The following is a 26,740-nucleotide window of genomic DNA, read 5'->3' as shown; positions in this document are numbered from 1 at the left end:
GCAGATGTAACTAACCTGTGTCTCTGCCTTTTGCTTGTGTTTTGATTGGTGTAGCCTGCTTCTTGGATTCCATGGCAACCCTGGGACTTGCAGCCTACGGATATGGCATTCGATACGAATATGGGATCTTCAATCAGAAGATACGAGATGGATGGCAGGTATGCGAGCCATCTTTTTAAAAATTTTCATTAAAATACATCTTCATAGTGTTCTAGATGATTTATAATTTCCAGATATTTACCGTGGAACTTCACTAATTTCCCTTGTGTTTGGTTGACATCAGTGAATACTGTCAGTCTCCCTCCTTGGGGATGTAAGTTCCCTAAGAGCAGAGAGGCTGCTAGTATCATTCACCGCCAGACCCTTTGCATCGTATGCAGTGCCTGGCTCACGAGGGCTCTGAAAATATTTATCACTGACTCTCTGGGTGTGGGCCACCTCCAATGTGTGACGTTCATTCTCTGCAGCATCCACAATGGAGGGGCACGTCTTTTGACTTATGATCTCTCCCAATAACCTTTCATGGTAGGATACATGTTGCCATTTTATAGGTGAGAAAACTGAGGCTCTGAATAAATGGAGTTCCCTCAGATCACACTGCTGGAAAACATGGGTCTGCCCCTAGGTTTCCAGGTCCAGTGTCAGTATTCTTTTCTACACTCAGTCTTGTCCTCCTTAACATGCCTATTTACAAGATACATAAACTCAGGATTCTAATCTTATTAATAAAAGCCTATATGGCCCTCACGCAGTAACAAGCGATCACCAGGAGGCTGAGGCTGTGAGCTCATCCTGTGCATGCTGGTGAGCGGGGGCTTGAAGCTGCATGCATGGCGTGGAGGCGGGTCCCGCGGCTCCAGCCTACCTCTTTGGGGCAATTCATCGAGGAGCCCTGGATGGGTGGGCAGGGCCTACCTCTTTGGGGCGATTGATCACGGGGTTCCCACAATGTGAGAGGGCACAGGCCAGGCTGGGGGACTCCCCCCCACCCCCCGCCAGTGCACAAATTTCATGCACCGGGCCTATAGTGTTTTAATAAGATGAAAGCAGGTAATCTTGTTAGATGTTTTATCAAATAAATCTGGCACATATTCAATATGTATCATTACAGGACTCTGGAGATTTGCACAAACAGTAACCAAGCCATACAAATGACTCTAGTTTACTTTTATATAACCAAACCAGGTTCTTAGGAATTCATTTCTCAGTCTTTGGGAACTCTTTGAGTCTACAATGAGCCCTAGTGTGGACAGTTTTCCCTGATGCTAAATGTGATTTAGGCTTTCTGTCACCCTACCTTTGTCCCACATACATACACCACTGACAACAAGATACTGGATTCGTTTTCCATAAAGCCTGAGTTCTTTAAGCCCCTCCCCTGCATCCAAGAGTCAGTCTGAGGGCAGCGTGCTCAGGGATTGGATGTAGGGACCTAAGATGGAGCTGATCCCAGGAGCGAGGAAGGATAGTAAGCTTAGTGTTCCCTGCCGCCATCCTCTTTCCCTTCTCTCAGTATTTGGACACACACTGGGCGGAGGAAGGAAGGACCTAAAAGATTTGGTATGAGGAGAGAATGCACCAAGGAAAAAGTCTCAGAAGGAGAATATTGGGAACATATTAAAAGATATTGTTGAGGAGTGAACGTGAGTGAAAGACCACTGGAGTCCAGACCAAATTAAAATTTAGGAAGCCTTTAATAGCCGGCCGGTGACTGCTCTGCCTATCTCCACACAGGGAGTCCAGAGAGCAGCCCCGACCCTTTGTGCAGGACCATTTTTAAGCACATTAACCACATCCTGTTTTTGCAGAGCAAGCAACCCAAGACAAAACAGTTTTTCCTAAGCAACGTCAGGGTCATGCCATTGACGACCATGTTATTCACAGGGTCATCCTGTTCTTCAGAAAGCTGATAGTGTTCTATCTTGCAAGGCTATTTTGTGAGTTGCAGCTGGGAAAGGGCCATGAGACCATATCTCAAGGCCTGGCCTGGTGTCAGCACTGACAACTCTATCTGGGGCATGGTCCACGGCCTCTCTGGAGTGCTCAAAAATTCCCACTCTCTAACATTATGCTTTCAAATTTTGCTGCTAACTGGTGTATCTTCATCTACTTCTAAATAAATTAGGAGGCAGCATTGTGTAGGAAAAAGCTTTTGGGCCCTAATTTGAGATTTAATTTCTAATTTGAGGCCTAATTGCAACTCATTACCGTTACAAGATCTGTTGCTTGGTTAGGTTACCCAACTTCTCTGAGCCTCAGTTTTTTTCATCTTCAATACAGAGATACCAGCTTCACATAATTATTATGAAAATATGTAAAATGTCCAGCACACAAATAGGCATTCAATAAAATGTTAACTTTTTATAAGAAAAGGATGATTGTTTAATAAATTGTGCTATTATATGATAAAATAGTGGAGCCATTAATATATTTTTATTGATTTTAATGAAATGGGAAATTATGTTAGTTGATAAAAGGAGACACGGAATCATGTGGATGGTATGAACTCAACTATCCAAAGGCAGCCAGAAAGATAGAGCTAGAAAAATATATGTTAAAGCTTCAATAGTAATTATCTCTGGGAGATAGGATTACAGGTGACTCTTACTGCCTTCTGTTTACACTTCTACATGTCTCATAGTCCATAAGAAGTGTGTATTTTAGAGTCATAAAAAGCTATAAAAACAATATAATCGGTTCCTTTTCCCAATACAATAATCTAGAGCAGTGATGGCGAACCTATGACACGCGCGTCAGCACTGACACGCATAGCCATTTCTGATGACACGCGGCCGCTGAGGTGGCCGCATGCCGAGGATGAAACATTTGCTGCTCCTGAGGATGAAACATTTGCGAAATAATGTTTTTTCCTCAAAGTGACACACTACCCGAGTTATGCTCAGTTTTTTGGCGAAGTTTGACACACCAAGCTCAAAAGGTTGCCCATCACTGATCTAGAGTTACATGGTGAGAAGCTTAGCTAACTAAGCCGGCATCTCCAGTATGACTAACGTTTTGACACAACTCAACCAATTGATTGCATCCATTCTCTTTGAAAGTATCCTGTATGGTACTCACTATAGCCCAGAATGCTTAAGGATTCCATTTCTTATCTTTTAACTATTCTCCTGTAACATGTTTAAAAGAAACTCAGCAACTCAGTCTCAAAAAAAAAAATCTTTTTCAGTGCTGTTTCCTCAGAAGTTTATGAAAGGTCACCATTAATCACACCTACTACCTTTTTAAATGGTCTTTATCCAAGACACCATCCCTTTCTCTCCTATCATACCAAGGAAGTACTGATCTCTCCTATCAGACCCAGGAATTATATGCTGTCCAGGATTCTTAAAGAAAAAAAGAGAGACCAGATGGCTTCTGCTAGTCTCCAAAGCTAGCCTCACTAGTCATCACCACTTCTTTTATTATGACTTGAAATCGAGTCAGAAGCACACATAATTTCATTTGCCACATCCATTTACCGGGATGGGATTTTAGAGAGCAAACATGAGATACATCATACCACAAAGAAACCATTTCCATAAAAAACAAAAAGTCTCTTCCAGGAAAGCAGCCAGCATGCCATTTCAGGGTTTGGTCACACCCCCACTTACACCAGATACATCCTTGCTCTTACAATGGCATATACAGAGAAGACTGAACATTATGCAGGCTGGGAACATTTTTAAAGGTTGATGGACTTTTAATTTTTGAAGTCTATTTCCAGGAAGATTTGCAGTAATGGGGTGTTCATTTTGAACCCCCATAAGGGAAATAATTTTATTGCTAAAATTCTTGACTTACCTTCAACTCTAATGGTGATCAGTAATAGACCTCTAGGAAAATAATTGGCCTCTGGGAGGAAGAGGGGAAAGATTATTACAACAACCTCACGGTAAGTTTAACAGTTACACAGCAAAGCTCTGAGTAGAAAGGCACTCACAGTAGGTGTCCTGGAGTTGAACCAAACAGTGTCTGCTGGACCCTTCTCTCTTGGAACCTGTGCCAAGCCTGCAATAATTAGTCATGCAAAAATTCCATTACCTGGCAGTGTTTTAGTTACCATTGGTGAATTCTTGGCATTCCCAGAAAGGTTTTTCAATTCTTTGTACTATCAAAAAGCATAGTTTGTTGCCAGGCCAGCATGGCTCAGTGGTTGAGCGTGGACCAATGAACCAGGAGGTCACGGTTCGATCGTTGGTCAGGGCACAAGCCCGGGTTGTGGGCTCCATCCCCAGTAAGGGTGTGCAGGAAGCAGCCGATCAATTATTCTCTCTCATCATTGATGTTTCCCTCTCCCTCTCCTCCCTTTTCCTTCCTCTCACTGAAATCAATTTTTAAAAACATATTTAAGGAAGCATCGTCTGTTGACTACTCCTGATGTTTGCTCACTGGTTCTTCATGTCCTGTGTATCCCACAGTGAGGGAAAGCATTTCTTAGAATTCAGTCACTGACAGAGCCCCCTGAGCTGACCTCTGCTTCCACACTGGCTGGAACACCGATGGCATTGAGTAATTCCTCCAGGGAGGTGCCAAGTCCAGGCTGCCGCCCCACCCGGACGGGCCCACTGCTCCTTACTCCACGGAGCCATTCGGGCTTTGCCTCAGCTCTTTCATCTGGGATGTCCAGGTCCCACAGCCCACTTGGATGTGAATGAAAGCTCTTCTCCCATCTTCAAATGGCTCAGCATGTTAGTGCATTCAGGGAGCAATGGCTACATGGCAGTCTAAATTTACAGGCCACTTTGTTGATTCATTGGGGGTGGGGGAAGCAAGGTAGAGAAGAGGTTTATCACCATCCAGCAGCTTCTGTGGATTTAGTGAGAGCAGCATGTGTGTGTGTGTGTGGGCCGGGGGGAGGGGGCAGTTCTTTCTTTCTCCTCTGATCTGTTCAGACCAGTTTGTGGTTATGAAATACCTGTGTGGTTGTTTTTTTTCAATTTACCTTGAAAACAAGCTTTGTAAAATTGAGGGCACTGTCCATTGATTCCTTACTGAAGCAGAAGGAGACTAAAAATAAAGAACAGCAAGCTTCAGGTCTGTTCCCCTGCAGAACTCATTAACCCAGTGAGATTAAAACCAGCCATTATTTGGCAGGGAAAAACAAGACCAGCATTGGGTGGCATTAAGAATAGCCAGCGGTCTGATTGATGCTTCTCTGTCTCTGGATCTGTTTTTGTTCATCAGTTTGGGGCGGGGGGGGGGGGGGGGGCGGCAATGGGGTGATAAGGACACATATGTAATACCTTAATCAATAAAGAAATTTAAAAAAAAAAGAGTAGCCAGCGGACTAGCCCCTTGTCACAGAGAGTGAGGGCAACCTCTGACTTCCTCAGGATGCTGGTGGGACACTGAGAGCCCATCCTCTCCTCTGGTAGCATCCCAGCTGCTAAGGACAGGACATTGTGTTCCTGCTGCATTTCTCAACAGAAGATGTGCGGTCAGTTCTTCTAGGCATTTGGTTTTTAAAAGGAGAACTTGTTCCTGCCTCATCTTCTTCCTGTTTCATATCAGACCTTCAGGTGTGTTTTACAACTGTCCTGAGTGCAGAAATGAGGCAAGCGGGCCTTCCGGTTCAGTCCTTCCCTGTTTGTTACAAGAAGCAGTGTGCGCGTTGCCCCGTGTTTGAAAACCCCAAACCTGCCCCTGCCTACGTGCAGCATAGAGTGTTTTGTAAGTTAGGATGTTTTGATCCTTTCTGGATATCCTCATGTATTTGTCTTAGAGTCCTAGTTATTAACACATTATCAGCTGATAAAATTCAGTTGTTTTCTTGTTAAATTTTAATTTAATGGTTCAATCCCTTTATTACTGGGATAGTGGAAACCTAAATTCTGATATGTATCACCATCTAGCTCCTGTACCACACAGCCCCTGGGGAATTGTTACTGACTTTGTATCACCATCTAGCTCCTGTACCACACAGCCCCTGGGGAATTGTTAAAAATGCAGAATTTCAGCCTCTACCTCAGATTGACTGAGAACCTGCATTTTAACAAGAGGCCACTGGCCCATTAGCTCAAATCCAGCTCCAGCCTTCCCTGGGCTTCCTCCTGCCTCCCGCAGCTGTCTCACTCCCAGACCTTCTACCTAAGGATGTTGCTTCTCTGAGTCCCCTTTTCATTCTTCATTATGCTGGTAGTTAACATTCATGGGTGGCTTACTGGCTTTCTTGTTTGAATAAATGAATGTGTGTTTGCTTATCTGGCTGTTGACATTAATATTTTGTTTTATATCTCAAAAAACAGTCGCTGTGTTTGCTTCTCCCTTCACGTTGTGCGGGGGGGGGGGGGGGAGGCAGGCATTGAACTCATATTTAGGTGATCATGAGGCACCCAACCATAATGTATCCTAATTCATAAACAATATCATCTTAAACTAAAGCTGAGTAAATCACCATGTTCTAATCTCATCCACAAGGGTGCTTTGTACTAAAAAAAAAAAAAACAGTGCCTTTCTCCCACCCCCTTCTTGTCAGAACACAATTCCATTTTTAAAAAATATATGCAAGCCTGGCCGGCGTGGCTCAGTGGTTGAAAGTCAACCTATGAACTAGGAGGTCACAGTTCGGGTCAGGGCACATGCTTGGGTTGTAGGCTCGATCCCCAGTGTGGGTGTGCAGGAGGCAGCCAATCAATGATTCTCTCTCATCATTGATGTTTCTATCTCTCTTTCCCTCTCCATTCTTCTCTGAAATCAATCAAAAATATATATATATTAAAAATATATGCAATATTTTAAACATTTCACAAATAATATCTTTACAGTAAAAATACATTCCCCCAAGTATGGTTATTGTTGTTCTTGATGTTTTTGTTTGTTTATTGCAAACCAAAATTCATTTGATGTTTATTATACCCTAAATACAAATTATAGAAAATATTTTGTTACAGGTAACATAAATAGATGGTAAAAAATTGAAATTGCCAATAAAATTAATTCCTTACCTCTAAGTATATGTTATTTTCAAAATAAGCCATAACAAATAATCATTATTAGATCAAAATTATATAAGGATTAAATTAAACAAAGACAACAAAATGTACGTCTTCTGTGCTATGCTGAAATCAGCTTTATTAAGGGAGCTTTCTATTGGGAGCATTTCTTAACTGAGTCTGTGCACTGTAGGCACAAGAATCTTGACTGAAACCATCATGTAGGACCCATCAGGCTGAGGTATCCAACTGTGAGCATCCCTGGAGGGCCTCTCTCTTTCACTCAACCTAGACAATTGTCTTCACCAATGTTAAGACACAGGCTCTAGTACACACAGACCTAAGGTCAAATTTTAACTATACCATGTACTATCTGTACAACTTTGAGCAAGTTACAATTTTCTCATCTTTAAAAAAAGGAATCATAGTTTCCTCCTATATAGGGTTGCTATGAAGATTAAGTGCAGTAATATCTATGACACATTTAGAGCAGTATCAGCAAATATTGTTGTTGTTGATTTAGGCTGTAAGACTTGAATCTAGATCGACAAGGAGAACCAACACTCTTCTTTCCAAAACAATCCTCTCAAGTTGATTCAGTTAAAGATGTTTTTCATCTGATCGAATGGAAACGGCTAGGTCCCCATCTCCTAAGAAATACATTCTAAGCCACATCCTTCTTGCAGGTAGAAGAGGCAGACGACTGGCTTCGGCATGGAAACCCCTGGGAGAAGGCCCGCCCTGAGTTCATGCTGCCTGTGCACTTCTACGGGAGAGTAGAGCACAGCAACTCGGGGATCAAGTGGATCGACACCCAGGTATGCAGTGTCCTCACCTTTAGCGTTTTGTGTAGTACAGCACAGGGAATATGTAGCATGGAGTACAACATGCATATGACGTTGAGTATAGTATGGTGTGCATTGAATAATAGAGTATATTCTTATAAATAAATGTGTGGCTCCTCTTAGTGCAACCCACTCATTTCGGAGACAAGGGAGCTGAGGCCAAGAGATAAGTGACTTCCTCAAGGTCAAGTGATTCTCCAGGTCGTTTTGCAATCAGCGTTACCAGAGGCTAATCAATTCTGTAATCCCAGTATATTTAGCTCTCCAGTTTTATATAAAGTGGTCGATACCAAGATGGAGTACATGTCCATGTCCTTCTTCACCCCACCGTGACTTGTACCTTATTTACTTACAACTTCTCAGGGGTAAATATTTTCAAACTGAAGTAATAATTCGAAGAATTGCCAAAGTTCCTATGCCTTGCAAAGTCAAAAATATTGCAAAATGTCCTCGGTTATTTTGTGCCAAATCACTCCTAGAGAAAAATGCTGGTGTCAACCAAGTGCACTGACTTCATGGCCACTGGATTTGAGTGTTACCCTGTCACTGAACAGCTCCGTTTTTAGCACCCCCAGTGGTGGGTTGTGCCTTGCTTCTTCATACTTCCTGATAAATAGCCTTTATTAACCGCTGGACTGTCCAGTCATTGGAGATATTTAACTCATATGGCCTCAGGCTGGAGAAAATGTATCACTGGTTATTCTTTAAAAGCTTAAAGAAAAATGGTAAAGATCAAGTAAATGTTTTTCTTATATATCAAAATTGGGAGTGAAATTCAGTATTGTAATATTAATATTGTTGGTTGTGGGTTATTCTCCATGAATAAAGGCTTCATTTTGTCTCAGAAACACCTAGATGCATGTTGCAGCTGACTTTTTAAACTGATGGTCTATTCTGCTAATTCATGTAGAGCTAGTCATAGTACAGAAAAATAATACTTTTTAAAAAGGGTTTTCCTACCTAAACATGAATTTATTCAGCCTATGAAATAACAGATTAGGAGCTAAAAATAGGTAGCTTCCCAATGATACAGGGAATAAACTAATACTGTGATTTTTAAGATAGTCTCTTTTTTATATTTCGGCTAAACAGACAACAAGCTAAGTTGCAATTGGTTATGAATATGATCCGGAGAGCTGCAAACAAATAACTTGTTAATATATCCAAAGAATTCCTACATGTATTTGGAATTAAACTTCTGATCTATTTAATTATGTGCCGTTTTACACAATCAAACCTGGAATCGCCTGTTTGCACTGCAGGCCCCGCTGTTGAGCTACCTTGTGTTTACAAAGCAACTCTGGACATTTTCATAATACATCCAGAAATGTAACTAGGGAGGGTGGGTTTTCTGTGCCCACAAAGGCAAGGTGATGGGGCAGATGTGATATAAGGTGAGTGACCCACGCAGTGCAGAACTTTGTGCATTCGTGCACGCCATCACTGGTCAGCCCGATTTGGAGCTGGAAGGGTCAGAGAGCATGAGGCAGACCCAGAGCGCGCATGCTGTGCGCAGCTGCCAGTGAGCTGAGCAGTTCACTCTTGTGTCAGTTCAGGTCCTCCGGGAAGCAGACCTAGAGAGAATTAGAAGTGTACGCGATATATTGGGGAAATGCCTGTGAGAGATAAAAAGGAGGGGGGGGGCAAGCAGAAGGACGTGTGACACCTTAGAAGAATAAAGGGGGAAAGAAGAGGGGTTTTCTGGAAGAGCCTCAGACAGCAGTGCAGCTCTGAGCAGGTGGCCAGGCTGATGGCGCCTGAGGTTCAGGACTGCTCGTGAGAGGAGTCCCAGCTCTTGTTCGCCACGATGGTAGCATCCCAGAGAAAGCCCGGCCTGCGTTGGAGCTCAGGGGTGACGGCTCTGCCTGAAGTTCTCTCAAGGGGCATCCGCTGCCTCAGCTGCCTCAGCTATGCCTCAAGGGTCAGAAAGACAAGTCGTGTTTGAACCCAGACTCACCCCACTCTGTAAACAACTTTTCCTGATTGATCGCAGCTTGCTTTAAAGGTCACCAGAGATCTTTATTGCCTAGTGAAAGATACTCAGAGGAGAGGGATTTATTCCTCGAGGTCATGGCGTTCATGAAAGTGTGACTGAATATGTATGATTGATTGATACAGGCTGTCATGCTTCATTCATTCATAATTCATCAGACTCAATTAAAGAGATTTGTGTTTGCATTTCAACCCTACCACTGACTGTGACCTTGGACAAGTCACTTCTCTCTCAACCTCATTCTACTCAAGTCCAAACAAGTGGATTGCACTAAATGATCTATAGCATCCTCCCATTCAATTAACCTGTCATTCCTCTCCCTTAGAGCTTGACTCTGATAAGGCAGGTAATAGAAATGAATCTTTTCCCAATAAATTTTTAATTCACATGAAACACAGTTCATCTCCCTGTCCTTCTCTATTTCAATGACTGTCACAAAGATTGAGCTAGATTTTCCAAAGCTTACTTCTTAGACCCATCTCAGCTAATTAGCAGCTGCTTTGTCAGATCACTAAAAGAACTTCTTCATGCAACTTGGAAAAACCTAGCATAGCATTTTAAACATCATATGTAACCTGTCTTCATAAATTTCCTATTTCATTGATTTTTACCATATTCGAAATCAGGTCATGGAATAACCTACACTAAACTTACCCTGATTACTGTTTTTTAATGGGTACAGAGTCACATCTGTCACTTCGTTTACACTTCATAATTTATTATTCTTAGAGCCGTGGCTTGATCTGAAACATAAAAGATCTGTACTCAGATCAAGGCAAGGGACACCAAGAGAAGTCAACATGGAAATGACACCGAGGGCCATGGGTCTGGATGGTTCCAGCCTTCCAGATTGTTCCAATGGGAGGAGAATCCACAAGGGCCCCTAATACTGTCCCCAGCCCTGGCCCAGCCCTAGGACCCTTGTCTTGGTTTAGGCCTCACACAATTTGAGTTAGTGATAGAGCCAGGAACAGAATTCCAGTTGCCATCTCCCAGCCCATTGTTCAATCTACGTCATCACAGTTGGGAAGCAGAGAGCAACTACTTTGGTTTAATCCCACAGGTGGTCCTGGCCCTGCCGTATGACACCCCAGTGCCTGGGTATATGAATAACACCGTCAACACCATGCGCCTCTGGTCTGCTCGGGCGCCCAATGACTTTAACCTCCAAGACTGTGAGTACAGCATGGGCTCCGTTCCTTTGTGTGTGTGCTTATTTTTTTTATTTTAGAAGCAAGTGAGTACTCTGCTCTAGGAAGATGGCACAAAGCAAGGATCTTGGGGTCTAGGACACGAGGTTTCTTTTTGATGGTTGCCAGTTGGAACCAAATTGAGCTTGAGAGAGAAAGCCTTGAGTTTCTGATCTGAATTTTTTTCAGTGACTAAGCCAGCCCTGTGGAGGAGCAGGTATGGGGAAGATTTTTAAAGTCTGGCCTTCTTAGACTCTCATGGATCACAGCATAAAGGTTTATTGAAATCCTTTTGGATTTTTAGGAGTTTTAGAAATCCCGCATGATACACAGCAAACATCAGGTGAGATCAAGGGCCTTTGATAATAGAGGCTGGCTTGTCTATTTATTCATTTTATTATTGTTCCACTCAGTTAACGTTGGAGACTACATTCAGGCCGTGCTGGACCGAAATCTGGCCGAGAACATCTCCCGGGTCCTCTACCCCAACGATAATGTGAGTGAGCCCCCTTGCTTTCTTGGTGGAAACAGAAGCAGCTTATTTTGGAAGCACCTGTTCAGTAGCCCTCGTAAAGGGCTTTGATATTGATTTTACGTCTTCAATGCAAAATAATCTCCGTCGGAATTGTCTAGACGTCCCTTCCCATCCCAGTAAGGAAAACAAATGTGTGCAATGTGTGAAGCCAGAATTGGTATTTTGCCCTTGATCAGGGACCCCATGACTGATTGGAAGTTCTGTGCATGTATTTCAAAACAGACCTGGATATAAAAGATTAGTTGAAACACTGCTTGCTTTCCAAACAGAAATTTCAACCACATCAGAGTCCCTGGAGGTTTCCTGCCTGGCCTCTTCCCCTAATGTTGGGGCTCTCCCGGCCCTCTGACCCCAGTGAAGTGGGGTCATGGACCTCGGAGCTGACCCAGGAGCAAACACTTGTTTATGCAATTTATTCATCTCTTTAAACTTTTTCCTAATTTTACATTAAGAACAGCTTAGCTAAAAAAATAAGCAAGCAAGCAAACACTTGGAACTGGATCTTAGGTGACTGCTGTGGATTCTTATTTGATTTAAAGATACTTAGCTCTAACTTCTACATGGGTAAAATCATTTTCTTGAAGCTGTAATGATTTTTATTTTAAAAATAATAATCTCAGAAGCAACCAAATTAGTACTCTGCTCAACAGTGATGGCACAAAACAACTATTTGGGGACCAGGACATAAATGATCCTTAAGGCCAGATGTCCACTTGGTGTTAAACCACAGTCTCTAAGGAGGATTAAGTTTGCTGCAGCATTTTTCAGGAACTTAACGGTGTATGTTATTTTTTTCCTTTGGGAAAAACACTGTGACTTCTGTACATTCCAGAGAAATCTCCGACCCAAAAGCAAAAGGTTGTTCTAGTTCACGGTCAATTAAAGTAAGACTCCTTCCAAGCCTGGGGTTATCCTGATTGGTTCACTGGAAGGGACCTAAACTTCATCCTCCTGTCTTTAGTAAGGACCAAACTTAACTTTACTTAGAAATAATCATCTACAGCAATGGACAGCATATACTAAGTATGAGGTGCAAAGTTGACTAAATTCATTGAGTAAAAGGTATGCTCCAGGTTATGCTTGTTTTAAGTACAAGTAATAAATCATTTTTGTACTGTAATTACAAGAACAAACTCATTTCTTCTCCCCAACTTGGCCAATACCCTAGTCCAGACAAGATTCTTCCCAAGAATCTGTCCTCCCTCTGCAACAAGTTAGATATTTCTTTCTTGCTTAAAGATCTTTAAAGGCTTCTGATCACCTAAGAGAAGTACAGAATCTTAGATGTGCTCTCAAAGGTCTTCATTAATACAGCCTTGAGTTCTCCATGATCCTGCCCCAGCAATGAGGTCTCAGATGTGCAGGACAGTTTGCCCTGCCTGTTCTTCTCACCTGAATGCCTTTCCCAGGCTGCCTCTGCCTGCAATGATTACTCTGGCCCTCTGTGCTCATCTGACAAATCCAACTCATCTTTCTGGGCTCAGATAAAAAAATTACCTGAGTACCCAGGTTCCCAAAGTACTGTGTATATAATGAAATATAACATTAATTTTTTAATCATCACATTTGATTTAAAGCATTGTTTACACATCTCTTTTTCCCCACTAGTTTGAACTTCTTGAGGTCAGCGATTATGTTTAATCATTTTATTTCTAGGATATTAAAAATTCCCTAACTCAAGAAAGGTTTAAATTCATTTTGGATGGATTTATACATGCCATTAGAAAATAAAATGTTAGCAGTATAAAAGAGTACTAAAAATTTTTTTTAATTCCAAATTCCACCTAAAAATTCTTATTGGTGATATCAATCCAGTTTCCTATTAATAACTTTTAATTTTTTAATTTGGCTTTTAATTTTTTTGTCAAAGTTATACATGCACATAGTAAAGAGAAAAACATTCTGTGAGGCTTATATAAAAACATAGTCTCCCATTTCCCACTTCCCAGACGCAACTACATCCCTTGCTTCTAATTACTTTCCTGGATTCTTACCTCCATATTTCTAATAACAAGCTGTTGTTTCTTCTTGGTTTGCCCATTTCACAATTGTGAAACTGAACATGAGAATATAGCTCACTCCCTCCCATACACTCCCACCTCACCACACACACACACGTCTCCTACCCCGTTCTCTCCACATAATTACATAGTAATTTTCACTGGCTCCTTAATCAGTGTTGAAATTATTATGACCATGTGAAGGCTTCAGGATGCTGATCTGTCTATGCCTATGGGTGTCATCACATAATGATTATTTTTTCTTCCCTTAAAATGTTTTTGTTTTTCTTGGAGTTAATAGTCATTGTTTGTTTGCTTGGGTTTCTGAGTACTTATCCTTAATTTACCCTTCACTGTCCCTCAGTTGTAGAAATGCCCTCTGGATACATTCAGACACAGGAGGTATTCTGTTAACTCGGTCTTTTTGAAAAGCCTCCTCTGGATCTCGTCTGGTTGACAGGGTCTTCTTTCCCTGTTATTCTGAGGCGTCTTGTGCTCATTGAGTTTCCGGGGTCATTTGTGTTCATGTCTTTCTTTTTCTTTGTTTGTTTCTACCTTGTTTTGGGAGTACACGTGCTCCAAGGCTTCCTGGGAAAGGATGGGTGTAAGGTCCAATTTTTTTGAGACCTTGCATATCGGAGAGTGTCTTCTCCTGCCCTCACATCGACAGTTTGCCTGGATGTAGAACACTCAGATTTTTTGTGGATGTTGTCTTCTAGTTTTAGGTATTGCTGGGAAGTACAGTACAATTCTGATTCTTTTTTCTTTTTCTTTAATTCTGAAATGACAGTTGATGCAATTCTGGTTCTTGATCTTTTGTTTGAATCATGCTTTTTTCCTTTGAAGCTTGTAGTTTCCATATACTGTATATTTATATATAAACTCACCCTACTCCGCCTTCTCTCAACCTCTCCTTTCCTCAACCACCTACTTCCAGCTGTACTAGATCTGGGGAGGGTTGCTTGGTGTGAGTCTATTTTCACCCATGGAGCACTGCAGTTCTCCAAGAAATGGTCTGGAACGATTGAACATCCTCAACTAGTTCTTTAGTTTTCTTACCTTTTTCTTCTATTTATCATTTCTTTGTCTTCTTGCTCAATTTTCTGGGTGATCACAACTCTCTTCCAATCCTTTTATTGTTTTTTATTTTGACTATCATGTTTTAAGTTCCAAGTAATCTTTTTTCCTCTAGATATTTTCTTGAAGCATCTTAATTTTATTTCTTGAATACACTATCTTTTCTAATCTGAGGATATTGATAGTATTCTTACAATATTCTTTTTTCTAATCTCTGTGTCCTCTGAGTTGGCTTTTGCTTGTTTATTTTAACCTCTATCATTCTTTTACAAAGTTTTCTTAGATATCTAATGATTCTTAGCTGCCCATTAAAGTTTAAGGGAAGGGCCCTAACCGGTTTGGCTCAGTGGCTAGAGCATCGGCCTGTGGACTCAAGGGTCCCAGGTTCGATTCCGGTCAAGGGCATGTGCCTTAGTTGCGGGCACATACCTAGTAGGGGGTGTGCAGGAGGCGGCTGATCGATGTTTCTCTCTCATTGATGTTTCTAACTCTCTATCCCTCTCTCTTCCTCTCTGTATAAAATCAATAAAATATATTTTTAAAAAAAAGTTTAAGGGAAGGGTACCCACAAGCTTTGGGGTAGCTCTGTACACTTGGGTGGGGTTTGTCTATTTGGGCTCCACTCTGTTGTCATCTGGTGGGGCCATTTCCTGGGGAGCACCTCCTGTCAGTGTCTGTACTCCCTCTTGGCTGGTCAGATTCCCTAGAGAAGACTCTTTCCTGGTAGAACTAACATTGACTGCCTGTGGTCTGAAATTTGGTTGCGAGGAGAAGACTGAGAGTCTCAACATTCAGTACATAAACTTTCCTTGGACCCCCTTCTTCGCATTTTCAGTAGGGGGTGGTACCCCGCCTTCACCTATGCCTGCTGCCCTCCTGTCCAGAGACCCTCTTTGACCATCTCCACAGAAACACCAATAGCTTCTGCTTCAGTTGAGGAATGAAACTGCTCAGCTGAGGGAACTGGGATGAGGTCTGAGGCTCCTGCTTCTTAGACAGGCTCTCAACTAACCTTTTACCCCATTTTCACCCTTACTTCCTAAGGAGACCCAGTGCTATTGTTTCCTGCGCCTTTGGGGGCTTCGGTGTGTAAACTGAGTTGCTCTTTGGCTCTTTTCCGATACCCAGTCAGGATTCAGCCTTGTTAGGTCTACTGGCTCAGTTATCACTCACCCGTTTTCAGCTTCTAAAAACTTGTTGCTGTCGGCTTCTCTCCCATTCCCTTCATTCTTTATCAGCAGCCTTTGAGACATCCTCTTACTGGCATTTCAATGGAGTTTCAGGAAAGAGCAAAGGCTAGTGCTTGGTGTCCCACCAGCCATCTTCCACCCGATGTCCAATGGGCTTTAGCCTTAAAGTTCTCTGCGCAGAGACACCAATCAAGTTTTGGCCACACCTAACACTGTGAGCCGCTCACTCATCTCTCTGGCTTGAAGTTTTTTGAAGGGAAGGAGCTCAGATTGAAGCAGGAGTACTTTGTGGTGGCCGCTACCTTGCAAGATGTCATCCGGCGCTTCAAAGCCTCCAAGTTTGGCTCCGAGGACGGTGCCGGAACTGCGTTTGATGCCTTTCCAGACCAGGCAAGTATTCAGTCTGTGAACCCGGGGTGGGGGGGGGGGGGACCTCTGAGGGGACGAGGACTTCCTATCAGATTTACGCCTCTGTTTCAGTGCTAAAACAGTTGAGTAGGTAATGCGTGCTAAAGCATTCCAGGGAAGGCTGGCATTTCATTTGGCCTTTGCCCAGCAGGGATGAAGTCAAGGAAGCCAGACCTGGGCCATCCGTTGCCTTCACGTTGATGTCTTCCTCCCCACAGGTTGCGATCCAGCTGAATGACACTCACCCTGCACTCGCCATCCCTGAGCTGATGAGGATTTTTGTGGATATTGAAAAATTGCCCTGGTCCAAGGTCTGGATAGTTTGGCTTCTTTTTCCTTCAATAACCAAAATATCTGTGGTTAGGGGATTTTGCGAAAAGCTCCTTTTGTGATTTTTTTAAAAATAAGTTACTGTTGCTGACGTCACTAATTAGAGGTAAACTTCACTCTGGTGCTGACATTTCTCCATCTTTACTACTTCACAGGGAGTTAGACTGAGAAATTGAATGAGCACATTCCTAATGGAACTTACCATTTTTGTGTCTAAAAGGGTTTTAAATTAAACTCTCTAACCCCAGGATACAGCTCATTGAAAGTGTCCCATTGCTTTGGAAGTCAATATTTTAAACATATTTTATACCATCTCGCAACATTACTTAAGTTTTTGTTCTTCAAATGTTGTTTATTTAATAAATAAAGACAGCCCTAGCTAGTTTGGCCCAGTGGATAGAGCATTGGCCTGCAGACTGAAGGGTCCCGGGTTTGATTCCAGTCAAGGGCACATGCCTGGGTTGCAGCTCAATCCCCAGTAGGGGGTGTGCAGGAGATAGTCGATTGATGATTCTCTCTCATCATTGATGTTTCTATCTCTATCTCCCTCTCTGAAATCAATAAAAATATATATTTTTTTAAAAATCAATGTTTTTAAAAATAAATAAAGACAGTAGAATAGTAGAGAAGATTCATTAACATGCTGTCTTATGTTTTATCAGTCCATTTTAGAACTAGCTGCCCTGTGGTACCCCAAAAACATATTCCCACTCTCTGGACCATTCAGGAACCTAGTGGAATCAAGACTGTAACTCTGCACAAGCAGATGGAATTGTCCTCTTACAAATGAATTGCCCTGTTATAAATGGGCGGGGATTGAGGAGGTGTTTGCTGTGTGATGGGGTGTGACAGGCAGGGCAGCCTTCCTTGCAGAGGAAAGCCGCTAAGCCCTCCCTTTCCCGCAGGCCTGGGAGATCACCCGGAAGACCTTCGCGTACACCAACCACACGGTGCTCCCAGAAGCCCTGGAGCGCTGGCCTGTAGAGCTGGTGGAGAAGCTGCTTCCTCGACACTTGCAAATCATTTATGAGATCAATCAGAAGCATTTAGATGTAAGTCATTTTGAGAGTGTCATGACAATGAGATCTTGAGAGGTTTGGGGTGGCTACGGTGTTCCCTCTTTCCAAACTTCAGACCTAAACGTCTTTCAATCATTGATACATCAAAAGTATCCAAGCCCTAGCGGGTTTGGCTCAGTGGATGGAGGGTTGGCCTGTGGACTGAAGGGTTCTGGGTTCAATTCCGGTCAAGGGCCTATGCCCAGGCTGTGGCCTCGATCCCCAGTGAGGGGTGTGCAGGAGTCGGCTGATCAATGATTCTCTCTCATCATTGATGTTTCTATCTCTCTTTCCATCTCCCTTCCTCTCTGAAATCAATAAAAATATATGTATATATATTTTTAAGTATCCAAGTCTGGGTGGGACTCTGTTAAAGACATCTTCTTGAAAATACTAAAATAGAGGGATGGCATCTCCCGAAGGCTAACCAGCCCCTCTCTGTGGGAGTGAAGTTTTATATTCACTCCGTCAAAAATTTTGGTTGGAAAGTGAACAATGTTATCTCAACATCGCTTTAAACCTGAGTGACCAGTGAGGCCTTTCTCTCCCTTTGGCTAGAGAATCGCAGCCTTGTTTCCTAAAGATGTTGACCGTCTGAGAAGGATGTCTCTGATAGAAGAGGAAGGAGGCAAGAGGATCAACATGGCCCACCTCTGCATTGTGGGCTCCCATGCTGTGAACGGCGTGGCTAAAATCCACTCAGACATCGTGAAGACCCAAGTGTGAGCTTCTTCCCAGGGCGGTGGGTCTGACGCTGCTGTTCCATTAACGGAACCGTGCGAGCAAACTCAGTGCTGCTTTGGAGAGGAGGAAAGACCCCAACAAAATGTTTAAAAGTATTTTTTTCTTAAGAAAAGGCCCTTCCTCTATGAACCATCCTAATTCTAGGTGTAGGAGACCAAAACTAAAATTACTCTGTTGAAAAGTCTGGTTAAATGTTGGTGCCAGAAAATAATATGGAGGTGATTAGATTTGGAATTTTCCTTGTAATTATTTTGAATCACAAATGGATTTTTATTTAGAATGACACCCATAGATGTCCTTAGCTCCTCCCTCCACCTTTATTTAATCTTTCTAAGCCAACACTTGACTCTTTGAATAGAACTCTGAACTTCATCCTGCATGCAGGACCCTGCTGTTTCAGCCAGATTCAGTGGTGTGTCTCTTCTGTTTCCAGGTTCAAGGACTTCAGTGAGCTAGAACCAGACAAGTTTCAGAATAAAACCAATGGGATCACTCCAAGGCGCTGGCTCTTACTCTGCAACCCGGGGCTTGCAGAGTTAATTGCAGAGGTAACTGGGAAGTGCTGAGAGGGAGAAGAAAGGAGGGAGGGAAGAAGGGAGGAAAATCCAACTGGAATGCAAGAGGCATGAGTGCACTTACAATTTGCAAGTACAATCTGTAACAGGGCCGGCTTCATCAGCACGTGGCCTGTGCAGTCCCATGAGGCTCTGTGCTTGTCTTAATTCTCTGGTGCAGTCATCTTGGAAGTCTCAATTTTGATCAAGGGCCCCTACCAATTCTGTACCTGGTCCTGGCTAACAGTATTCATATGACACACAGATGGAAGTTGGTAACTCTATTTAGAAAAAGAGGGTAACAAAGGTCATATAAATAACTAGTGGAACCTGGGTCCTTTGTCAGCCTCTAGGTAGATTTCCTGTTTTTAACACAATACCCCTGAAACTACATCTAAGATACCTGCTAAGTGTCCTTCCCACACAGCAGTTCAGCCTCTTCTCTGAGTGAAGCCATTCTGCGTCTTGTGTGGTAGGTGAGCTGTCCTGTGGTAGCTCAGGGACAGAAGCTGCTCATTTGGGCCTGATTGGCATCCCTGATTAAAGCCACCTCTTCCTTTAAACTGAAAGAAAATCGGGGAAGACTACGTGAAAGACCTGAGCCAGCTGACGAAGCTGCACAGCTTCCTGGGGGACGACGTCTTCCTCCGCGAAATTTCCAACGTGAAGCAGGTGAGACTCGGTGTGGGTTCTTGCCCGGCACTTGCTTTGGGGGTTTATGCTCCAGTTTTTAAAGAGGGGCCACCTGATGCTTCCCCGTCAAAAGGACTCCTGCCCGTGCCCTGTCTCAACAGGAGAACAAGCTGAAGTTTTCTCAGTTCCTGGAGAAGGAGTACAGAGTGAAGATCAACCCAGCCTCCATGTTTGACGTGCACGTGAAGAGGATCCACGAGTACAAGCGGCAGCTCCTGAACTGCCTGCACGTGATCACCATGTACAACCGTGAGTCGGCCCTGCAGCCACCCGGTGCCCCGGGGGGGGGGGGGGGGGGGGGGCAGAAGCAGCACCCCGTGCAGGCCCCGCCACCCCGGCCGTCAACCATCCCGTGCTCCATCCACTTCTCCATCTTCTCCAGGCATTAAGAAAGACCCTAAGAAGTTGTTCGTGCCCAGAACAGTTATCATTGGTGGCAAAGTAAGTTGATTTTGTTCACTGGGGATGGGGTGGGGACGGGGGGGGGGGGGGTGGGGGGCTCTGATCTCTTGCCATTTCTCCACTTCCTCGTGGCTGCATTCTGTCAGTGTGTTCCACATTCTTCTCCAAGGCTGCCCCGGGATATCACATGGCCAAAATGATCATAAAGCTCATCACTTCCGTGGCAGATGTGGTGAACAATGACCCCATGGTTGGAAACAAGTTGAAAGTCATCTTCTTGGAGAACTACAGAGTGTCTCTTGCTGAAAAAGGTAGGGCCCTCATTGCAAACCATGTGAGGCCAGGGCAAATTCTAGGAAGAGGTGACAAGATATGGAAAAATGGGGCAGCTGAGCTCAGGGAGCCAGGAGCTGGGGATAGAAGGTGTCACCGGGCAGAGTAAGAGCCTAAGCTAAGAGCTTTTAAGATGACCCAACTGACAATGAGATTGCTGTCCCCAGAGTCAATATCACAGGGTACATTTCACAGTATCACAGTATACATTTGCAAGTGCATTTTCCTCCCTGCTAGTCAGAGCTGGGGGCTAGAGGAAGTAGCCCTGGGGTGTTGGTAAAGTGCAGACTGTGCTCTACTAAAGAAAGAGAAGGTGTTCGGTTCCCAGCCCCAGTTTTGCAATAGGATACCAACTCCCCGGCCCCCAGATAATCCTCTGGTCACTTCGTTTGTTCACGTGGCAACAGGGAATGAGGACAGACGTCAGGCTGCCAGAGCACGAGGCTTAGATGTGCCTCAGATGGGCCCTCCGAGATCAAGCGTTGAGTTCCCATGTGGGGACAGTCAGACTGGCCAGAAGCCAACATCCCTTTCTCTGCCACTGGGACCTTTGCTATTTGCATCACATGCCCACAAAGCGCCATCCACATTCAAATGCCAACTGTGTATTGACCTGTTTCCTGCATTGAAAAGGGATCTTTTTCTTTTTGAGGTGTTTGTGGGTCCTCTGCTGTTACTGTTTAAGAACTATCTGCACGAAGGAAAAAGAGCCAGGTTCCTAGGGATGCAAATGAACATATACCTAATCCACAAATAAGCTCTGGAACTAAAGCAGAGAGTCGGTCCCGACCTTTGTAGAGAGAAGGGGGCGGGAGGACTGCAGGCTACACTAATTTGTGTGTAAATCGGGCTGGAAGCTCAGAGGCTTGGTGTCTGGCCCTAGACACACCTCAGTTGCATGTGGCTCATTTCCTTGCAGTGGAAGTGGAAGAAGGGTGAGGAGAAGTGGAAGGAATACAAACAATCCTGTTTCCTCCGATTGCAAAACAAGGGTCAGAAGAGACGCTGAATTTTAAGGATCTAGAAAGAGAAGTTTCAGTGTATTCGTTAAAATTATAAAGAAGATGACATAAAAATAAAACCATGACAAAATTTGGAAGGGAGAAGAGAAATGGGTCAACTTTTATAGCAGAGAGTCAATAGATGCTGTTTGAAGTTTATAGACCAAGGAAGAGGAGGATAAGCATATAGTTATTTAGCACTGTGGCCATAACCACCAAGATAGCACATAAAAAATGGACAAAAGTGGCCCAGCTGGCGACTTTGGCATCCCTATGAACCAGGAGGTTACAGTTTGATTGCCGTTCAAGGCATATGCCCGGGTTGCGGGCTCTGTCCCCAGTGTGGGGCGTGCAAGAGACAGCCAATCAATGATTCTCTCTCATCGTTGATGTTTCGGTCTCTCTCTCCCTCCCCCTTCCTCTTGAAATCAATAAAAGAAAAAGAAGAAAAAAAGGACACAAGTGGTTGCCTGATCCCTGGGGAAGAGTGAGATCTGTCTTTCACCATTTGAATGTTTATCTTGATGACATGTACTACTTTAGTGATCAAATCAGGCCAGCTACATAAATTCTTAGATGAAATAGAAGCAGATCTAGAGAGTCAGAATCACTCATTTTAACATGCCTGTCTTGCTTGCAGTGATCCCAGCCACAGATCTGTCGGAGCAGATTTCCACCGCAGGCACTGAGGCCTCAGGGACAGGCAATATGAAGTTCATGCTGAATGGGGCCCTGACCATCGGGACCATGGATGGGGCCAACGTGGAAATGGCAGAGGAAGCCGGGGAAGAGAACCTGTTCATCTTTGGCATGAGAATAGATGATGTAGCTGCTTTGGACAAGAAAGGGTGAGAGAACAGCCCACCCAGGTATCCCACTCAGGCTGAGTCACAGGAAATGTGGCAGCAGACATCTCCCAAGAGTCAGAGGAGCCTCCTGGCCATGGATTAGTCTAATGAAACTCAGCAAGTGAAACTTAAAGGAGCTTGGGCCCAGGTGCATGGGGTTGTTGCTCTTTGGTATCAGCCATTGCAGAGCGGGCCTGATGAGCTGGTCACTTCTCTGCATCCCGTGATTTTTACCTTGATCAAAAGATGAACCAGTTTTTAGTTGAAGTTTTTGCCTATGATTTAAGATTGCTCCTTTAAGATTGCAAACAGATGGACTAAAATGTGGGAGAGGATAGGTATGGGTGTACAGAAGCACCCAGGAATAGTTTCTCTTAGTATATGGATAGGTTTATTAACTAGATTTATTAACCTGGGTAAAAATAAATAAAGAGTGCTGCCCAAAGGAACTACAGGGATCACAACATTTGGGGATTGTCGGGTATACTTCCTGACCCTGGGAAGTAAATTTAACTCAGTAGCAACAAATTTGGGGATCTGTGGGTCCAAAAGCAACTGGTTAACTTAACATAATGCTTGTTCAGAGCCATAAAGTCTGCTTTGAAATGAATCTTACTGTCTTTTACCAGACTAGACTATTGCTCTGGGACTAGGATTTTTTTTTTTTAATCTACTGTCAATGTCTTCATTTACAAGGAATTAATCAACTTTAAGTGTGTGTATGGGGTTGAGGGGAGAGAAATGTCAGGATCTAGTCAATTATTATTGATATCCATATTGAACTTTATAATGACTTCTATAAAATTTAGTATTTCTGAATGCATTTTTCACAGCTAATGTGGTGTCTAATGTGTTGCTAATCACAAACACTAACAGAACCTTCTTCTTACCACACCCCCACCCCACAGATACAAGGCAAAAGAATATTATGAGGCACTTCCAGAGCTGAAGCTAGCCATTGATCAAATTGACAATGGCTTCTATTCTCCCAAGCAGCCTGACCTCTTCAAAGATGTAATCAACATGCTATTTTATCATGACAGGTGAGTTCCCCCAAGAAGGTGATGTTATTTCAGCCGTGAAAAGGGAGCAAGAACATCATAAACCAACTACAACCCAACTATGTAGATTAGCATAGATCTGTGATCTGACAAGCTAACCTAGGCTTGGAAAGAAAAATTAAAGATTCTCCACTGGCATTGCTAGGAAGCTTTAAAGATAAGACCCACAAATCTGGTATTCTTTTTCTTCTTCCACTGGTGGACACAGCTTTCAGATGCATCGTATGATGACATTCTTTCCTCTGGGGAGGACCATAGAAAGGTTGAGGGCTGTTTAAAGTTCTTGTGAATAGAAATGTGAGTTTAGTAAAGTGGCCATGAAACTAAAGTGAATTTTAAATGGAATCTTAACACAAATTAAGCTTTTTGTTGTTTTGATTTTTCCTCTCAATCACACAAAACAACACAGGTTTAAAGTGTTTGCAGACTATGAAGCGTATGTCAAGTGTCAAGAAAAAGTCAGCCAGCTGTACATGGTGAGTACACAGCTGAGATGTATAAAGTAAACCAGCTTACTATGGCTAATTTAAAATCTGTTTCTTTTTATTAAGTCTAAATAACAGGGCCCCACTAACCAATCAAAAAATGGAAGTAAGACAACTTCTAGGTTGTTCAGATCAAAACTCAGCTTTTCCCAAGTTTAGGCAGCAGAGGTTGACTCGACATTTCCATAGCAGTTGTAAATGTTTTAATGTCCAAGTAAAAAAAAATCACAAATAATTTGATATTTATTGAGCACCCACCATGTAGCAGGCGTGTCCTGGAAACTAAAGGTATAAAGCCAAATTGAATACTCCTTTTACCCACTCACTTGTTCAACAACGAGGCATCGGGGCCTTCCCATGGCAGGCACTGTGCTGGGCACTGGCACAGTGGCCCCAGCACAGACAAAGCCACCTTCTTCTTACCTGTTTAGTGCACATCAGAATCACCAACGCAGCTTGTTAAAGTACAGATGCCAGTCTCCCTGACCCAGTAGTAGGTGGGATCACCATCAGTATTTGAAAAATCTGCTTAAATGACTCAAATGCTGAGCCTTAGTTTATTGGGATAAAGACTGACACCCCCTTTTCTTTGAAAATTGCAAAATAAGTACCTCTCCTGGACTACCCATGGAGTGGGGCTATATGATTAGAATAGAATATAAATGTATAGAAGGAGGGTTTCATGTTTGATGTGTGTTTTTTTTAAGAAAGAAGAGGAACAAGAAAGACTATACTTAAAAAAAAAAAAAAAAGGCAGGTAGGGGGAGGAGAAAGGAAGGAAAGGAGAGGCCAGAGCCATGCACATCTTTATCAAGCAGCCCAGCCCTCTGGGTGCATTAGTAGATACAAGGAAAGGTTCATCATCTCTGATACAATAGACTTTCAGTGAATTGCAGACACCACAGAGGAACAGATACCTAGAGAGGCTGGCTCTCTGCCAAGACTCCAGGATGGGTCTCTTGGGGTCGATGTCCTTGAACCTTCCGGTTGCCCTGCCCCATAGTCTTTCTTTTTGCCCTCCAACTTGAAAACCATTGTACAGCAGACGAGTGAAGAGCCATAAAATCACCACCTCCTGCCCTTTGTATTCATCAGTAACTACTTCCAACAGACACCTATTTCACTAACGTTTCTTTCCATTCCTTTCCCAAAGCAGGTAACAGGGTGGTTCCTACAGTCGTCCCCGGGTATCCCACTGGGTTTTAAAGTAGGCTCATTCAAGGCTCATGCTGCTTCACAGCCCTTAGCTCCTGGTAGAGTCCTATCCAGTCCCCCAAACGTGTACAGACCAGAGTAATTTCCAGTTAATGGCCATAAGCAAGGAGGGGCAGTACTTGAATTAAGCTTAGGGGCCTACTCCCCGCTTCCTGAACACTGGAGAGAGCAGCCTCAAAGACAGAGAAAGGAAAATGGCCACCGCTCCCTCTTTCCTCTTGATTGCAACCCATGCTTGTATGTAGAAAGGCTGCAGGGGGGAAAGAAAGAAAAATAGAACAGAACAAGAAAGGAAAATCTGGCCAAGGGCAAGCACAAACGTGAATGTCAGACTTGCACAATGGGTCTCTTCTGTTAAAATGATGGCCCCCATCCAAAGGATGCTCATCTAGAAGCCAAGTATTTGGGTCAGTCTTTCTTGTTCATTAGTGCAAATTGCAGTTTTTGCTCTTAACAATAACTGTATTGTTGAGGCTTAATGACGAGACTTCCCATCCATGTGAGTTTGTTTTCTAAGCCTCAACAATACAAAGAAAGTGAAGAGATGAGGCTTTTATTCTTTTATTTTAGTAAGTTTCCAGAGTCTGAACAAACTAATTTCAGACTCTTTTCTGCAGTACCTTAAGGACTGATGGTAGTTTTCGATTTTTTAATGCTTATAATGCATTGCTATTGGTTTTAAATAACATTCTGGTCATTTACAATGAACTCTTAGAGTTCTTTACAAAATCATAAGGTTATTAAATAATTACTTTCTTATATTCTCATTTGTATAAAAAGTATGAGATTTGGATGTTGCATATTTTATTAAGGATAAAACCTGAATTAATCATGTTTTATACTGAATCCAACGGGATTCAGTATAAACCTACTGGGACATCTACCTTCAGGAAAAACACAAGAAAAGTAGGTCAATAAAGTCTCTCAGTGGATCATTCGCATTCTAGCATAGTGTTTTCCAGACTTTGTGAGCCACAGGTTAAATCTCTTGACTTGGTTTCTAGCAGATAGTGAATATTAGTGTCCCTTCCTTTCATCCGTAGTTTAAAGGAAGGTATCTTCATTTGAAACAAAGCATGGGAAATATGATTTCCATGCCAAAACATCGTAACTATAACAAAAATTATCAATTAGGTAATTTATATCCTGGTTTCCCTGAAAATGAAAAATACATATTTTTCATTCTTAAGAGAAATATGTACTCTAAATAGGAGAAAAGCTCAGTCTGCTCTATTTAGCTCTCAACTGTGAAACGTGTATTTATAATTCACTACAATTTACTCCTATCGTTTTCTCCATGAAATGCGCTTCGATATGCTTTGCCTGATGTTTGTCCTAAAGCTGGATGGGCAGTCAGGCCCTGGGCCATATATATATCTGTGTTGTTTACAGAATCCAAAGGCCTGGAACGCGATGGTACTCAAAAATATAGCTGCCTCGGGGAAATTCTCCAGTGACCGAACAATTAAGGAATACGCCAAGGACATCTGGAACATGGAGCCTTCAGATCTAAAGATTTCCCTATCCAATGAATCTAGCAATGGGGTGTACAAGGCCAATGGAAAGTAAGTTGTAAAATGTCCCTAAAAAAAAAAAATAGTTTCTTATTGGACTTGAACCTTTTTGCAACATTCTTTGATTTTGTTTTGTTTTGTTAGCTAACAATCCAGTTAAGTATCTCTGGGGATTGGGCGGGGAAAGTGTATAACTGTATTCGAGCTAAAAATAAAGTATGAATTTCCAGAGCTACCTGAGTGTCAAAAGGTATTATTTTATAACAAATTGAGTAGCATTCGAGGACCTTCCCCTAGAAAAATGCGTGGAACTTTTTAATGCCATTTAAATG

General features: G+C 42.9%; 1 protein-coding gene across 1 annotated transcript in view; it reads left to right on the top strand.

Annotated features, from left to right (window-relative positions):
* The window catches only part of PYGL (glycogen phosphorylase L), a 38,366-nt gene extending 11,759 nt beyond the window's left edge, over window positions 1-26,607 (top strand). The window contains exons 4-20 of the mRNA XM_079769895.1: window positions 55-158; window positions 7,619-7,750; window positions 10,834-10,945; window positions 11,374-11,456; window positions 16,009-16,152; window positions 16,389-16,481; window positions 17,406-17,552; window positions 18,117-18,280; window positions 18,736-18,850; window positions 19,427-19,528; window positions 19,651-19,798; window positions 19,932-19,990; window positions 20,121-20,262; window positions 21,926-22,133; window positions 23,042-23,176; window positions 23,604-23,670; window positions 26,287-26,607. Of these exons, the coding sequence (XP_079626021.1) occupies window positions 55-158; window positions 7,619-7,750; window positions 10,834-10,945; window positions 11,374-11,456; window positions 16,009-16,152; window positions 16,389-16,481; window positions 17,406-17,552; window positions 18,117-18,280; window positions 18,736-18,850; window positions 19,427-19,528; window positions 19,651-19,798; window positions 19,932-19,990; window positions 20,121-20,262; window positions 21,926-22,133; window positions 23,042-23,176; window positions 23,604-23,670; window positions 26,287-26,463 (2,132 nt within the window). The 3' untranslated portion in view covers window positions 26,464-26,607. The remainder of the gene's footprint in view (window positions 1-54; window positions 159-7,618; window positions 7,751-10,833; window positions 10,946-11,373; window positions 11,457-16,008; window positions 16,153-16,388; window positions 16,482-17,405; window positions 17,553-18,116; window positions 18,281-18,735; window positions 18,851-19,426; window positions 19,529-19,650; window positions 19,799-19,931; window positions 19,991-20,120; window positions 20,263-21,925; window positions 22,134-23,041; window positions 23,177-23,603; window positions 23,671-26,286) is intronic.
* The last annotated feature ends 133 nt before the right edge of the window (window positions 26,608-26,740 follow it).

The sequence above is a fragment of the Cnephaeus nilssonii genome (genome assembly GCF_951640355.1).
Source record: "Cnephaeus nilssonii genome assembly, chromosome: 4".
Taxonomy (NCBI): Eukaryota; Metazoa; Chordata; class Mammalia; order Chiroptera; family Vespertilionidae; genus Cnephaeus; species Cnephaeus nilssonii.
This window is presented reverse-complemented; position numbering and strand designations above follow the sequence as displayed.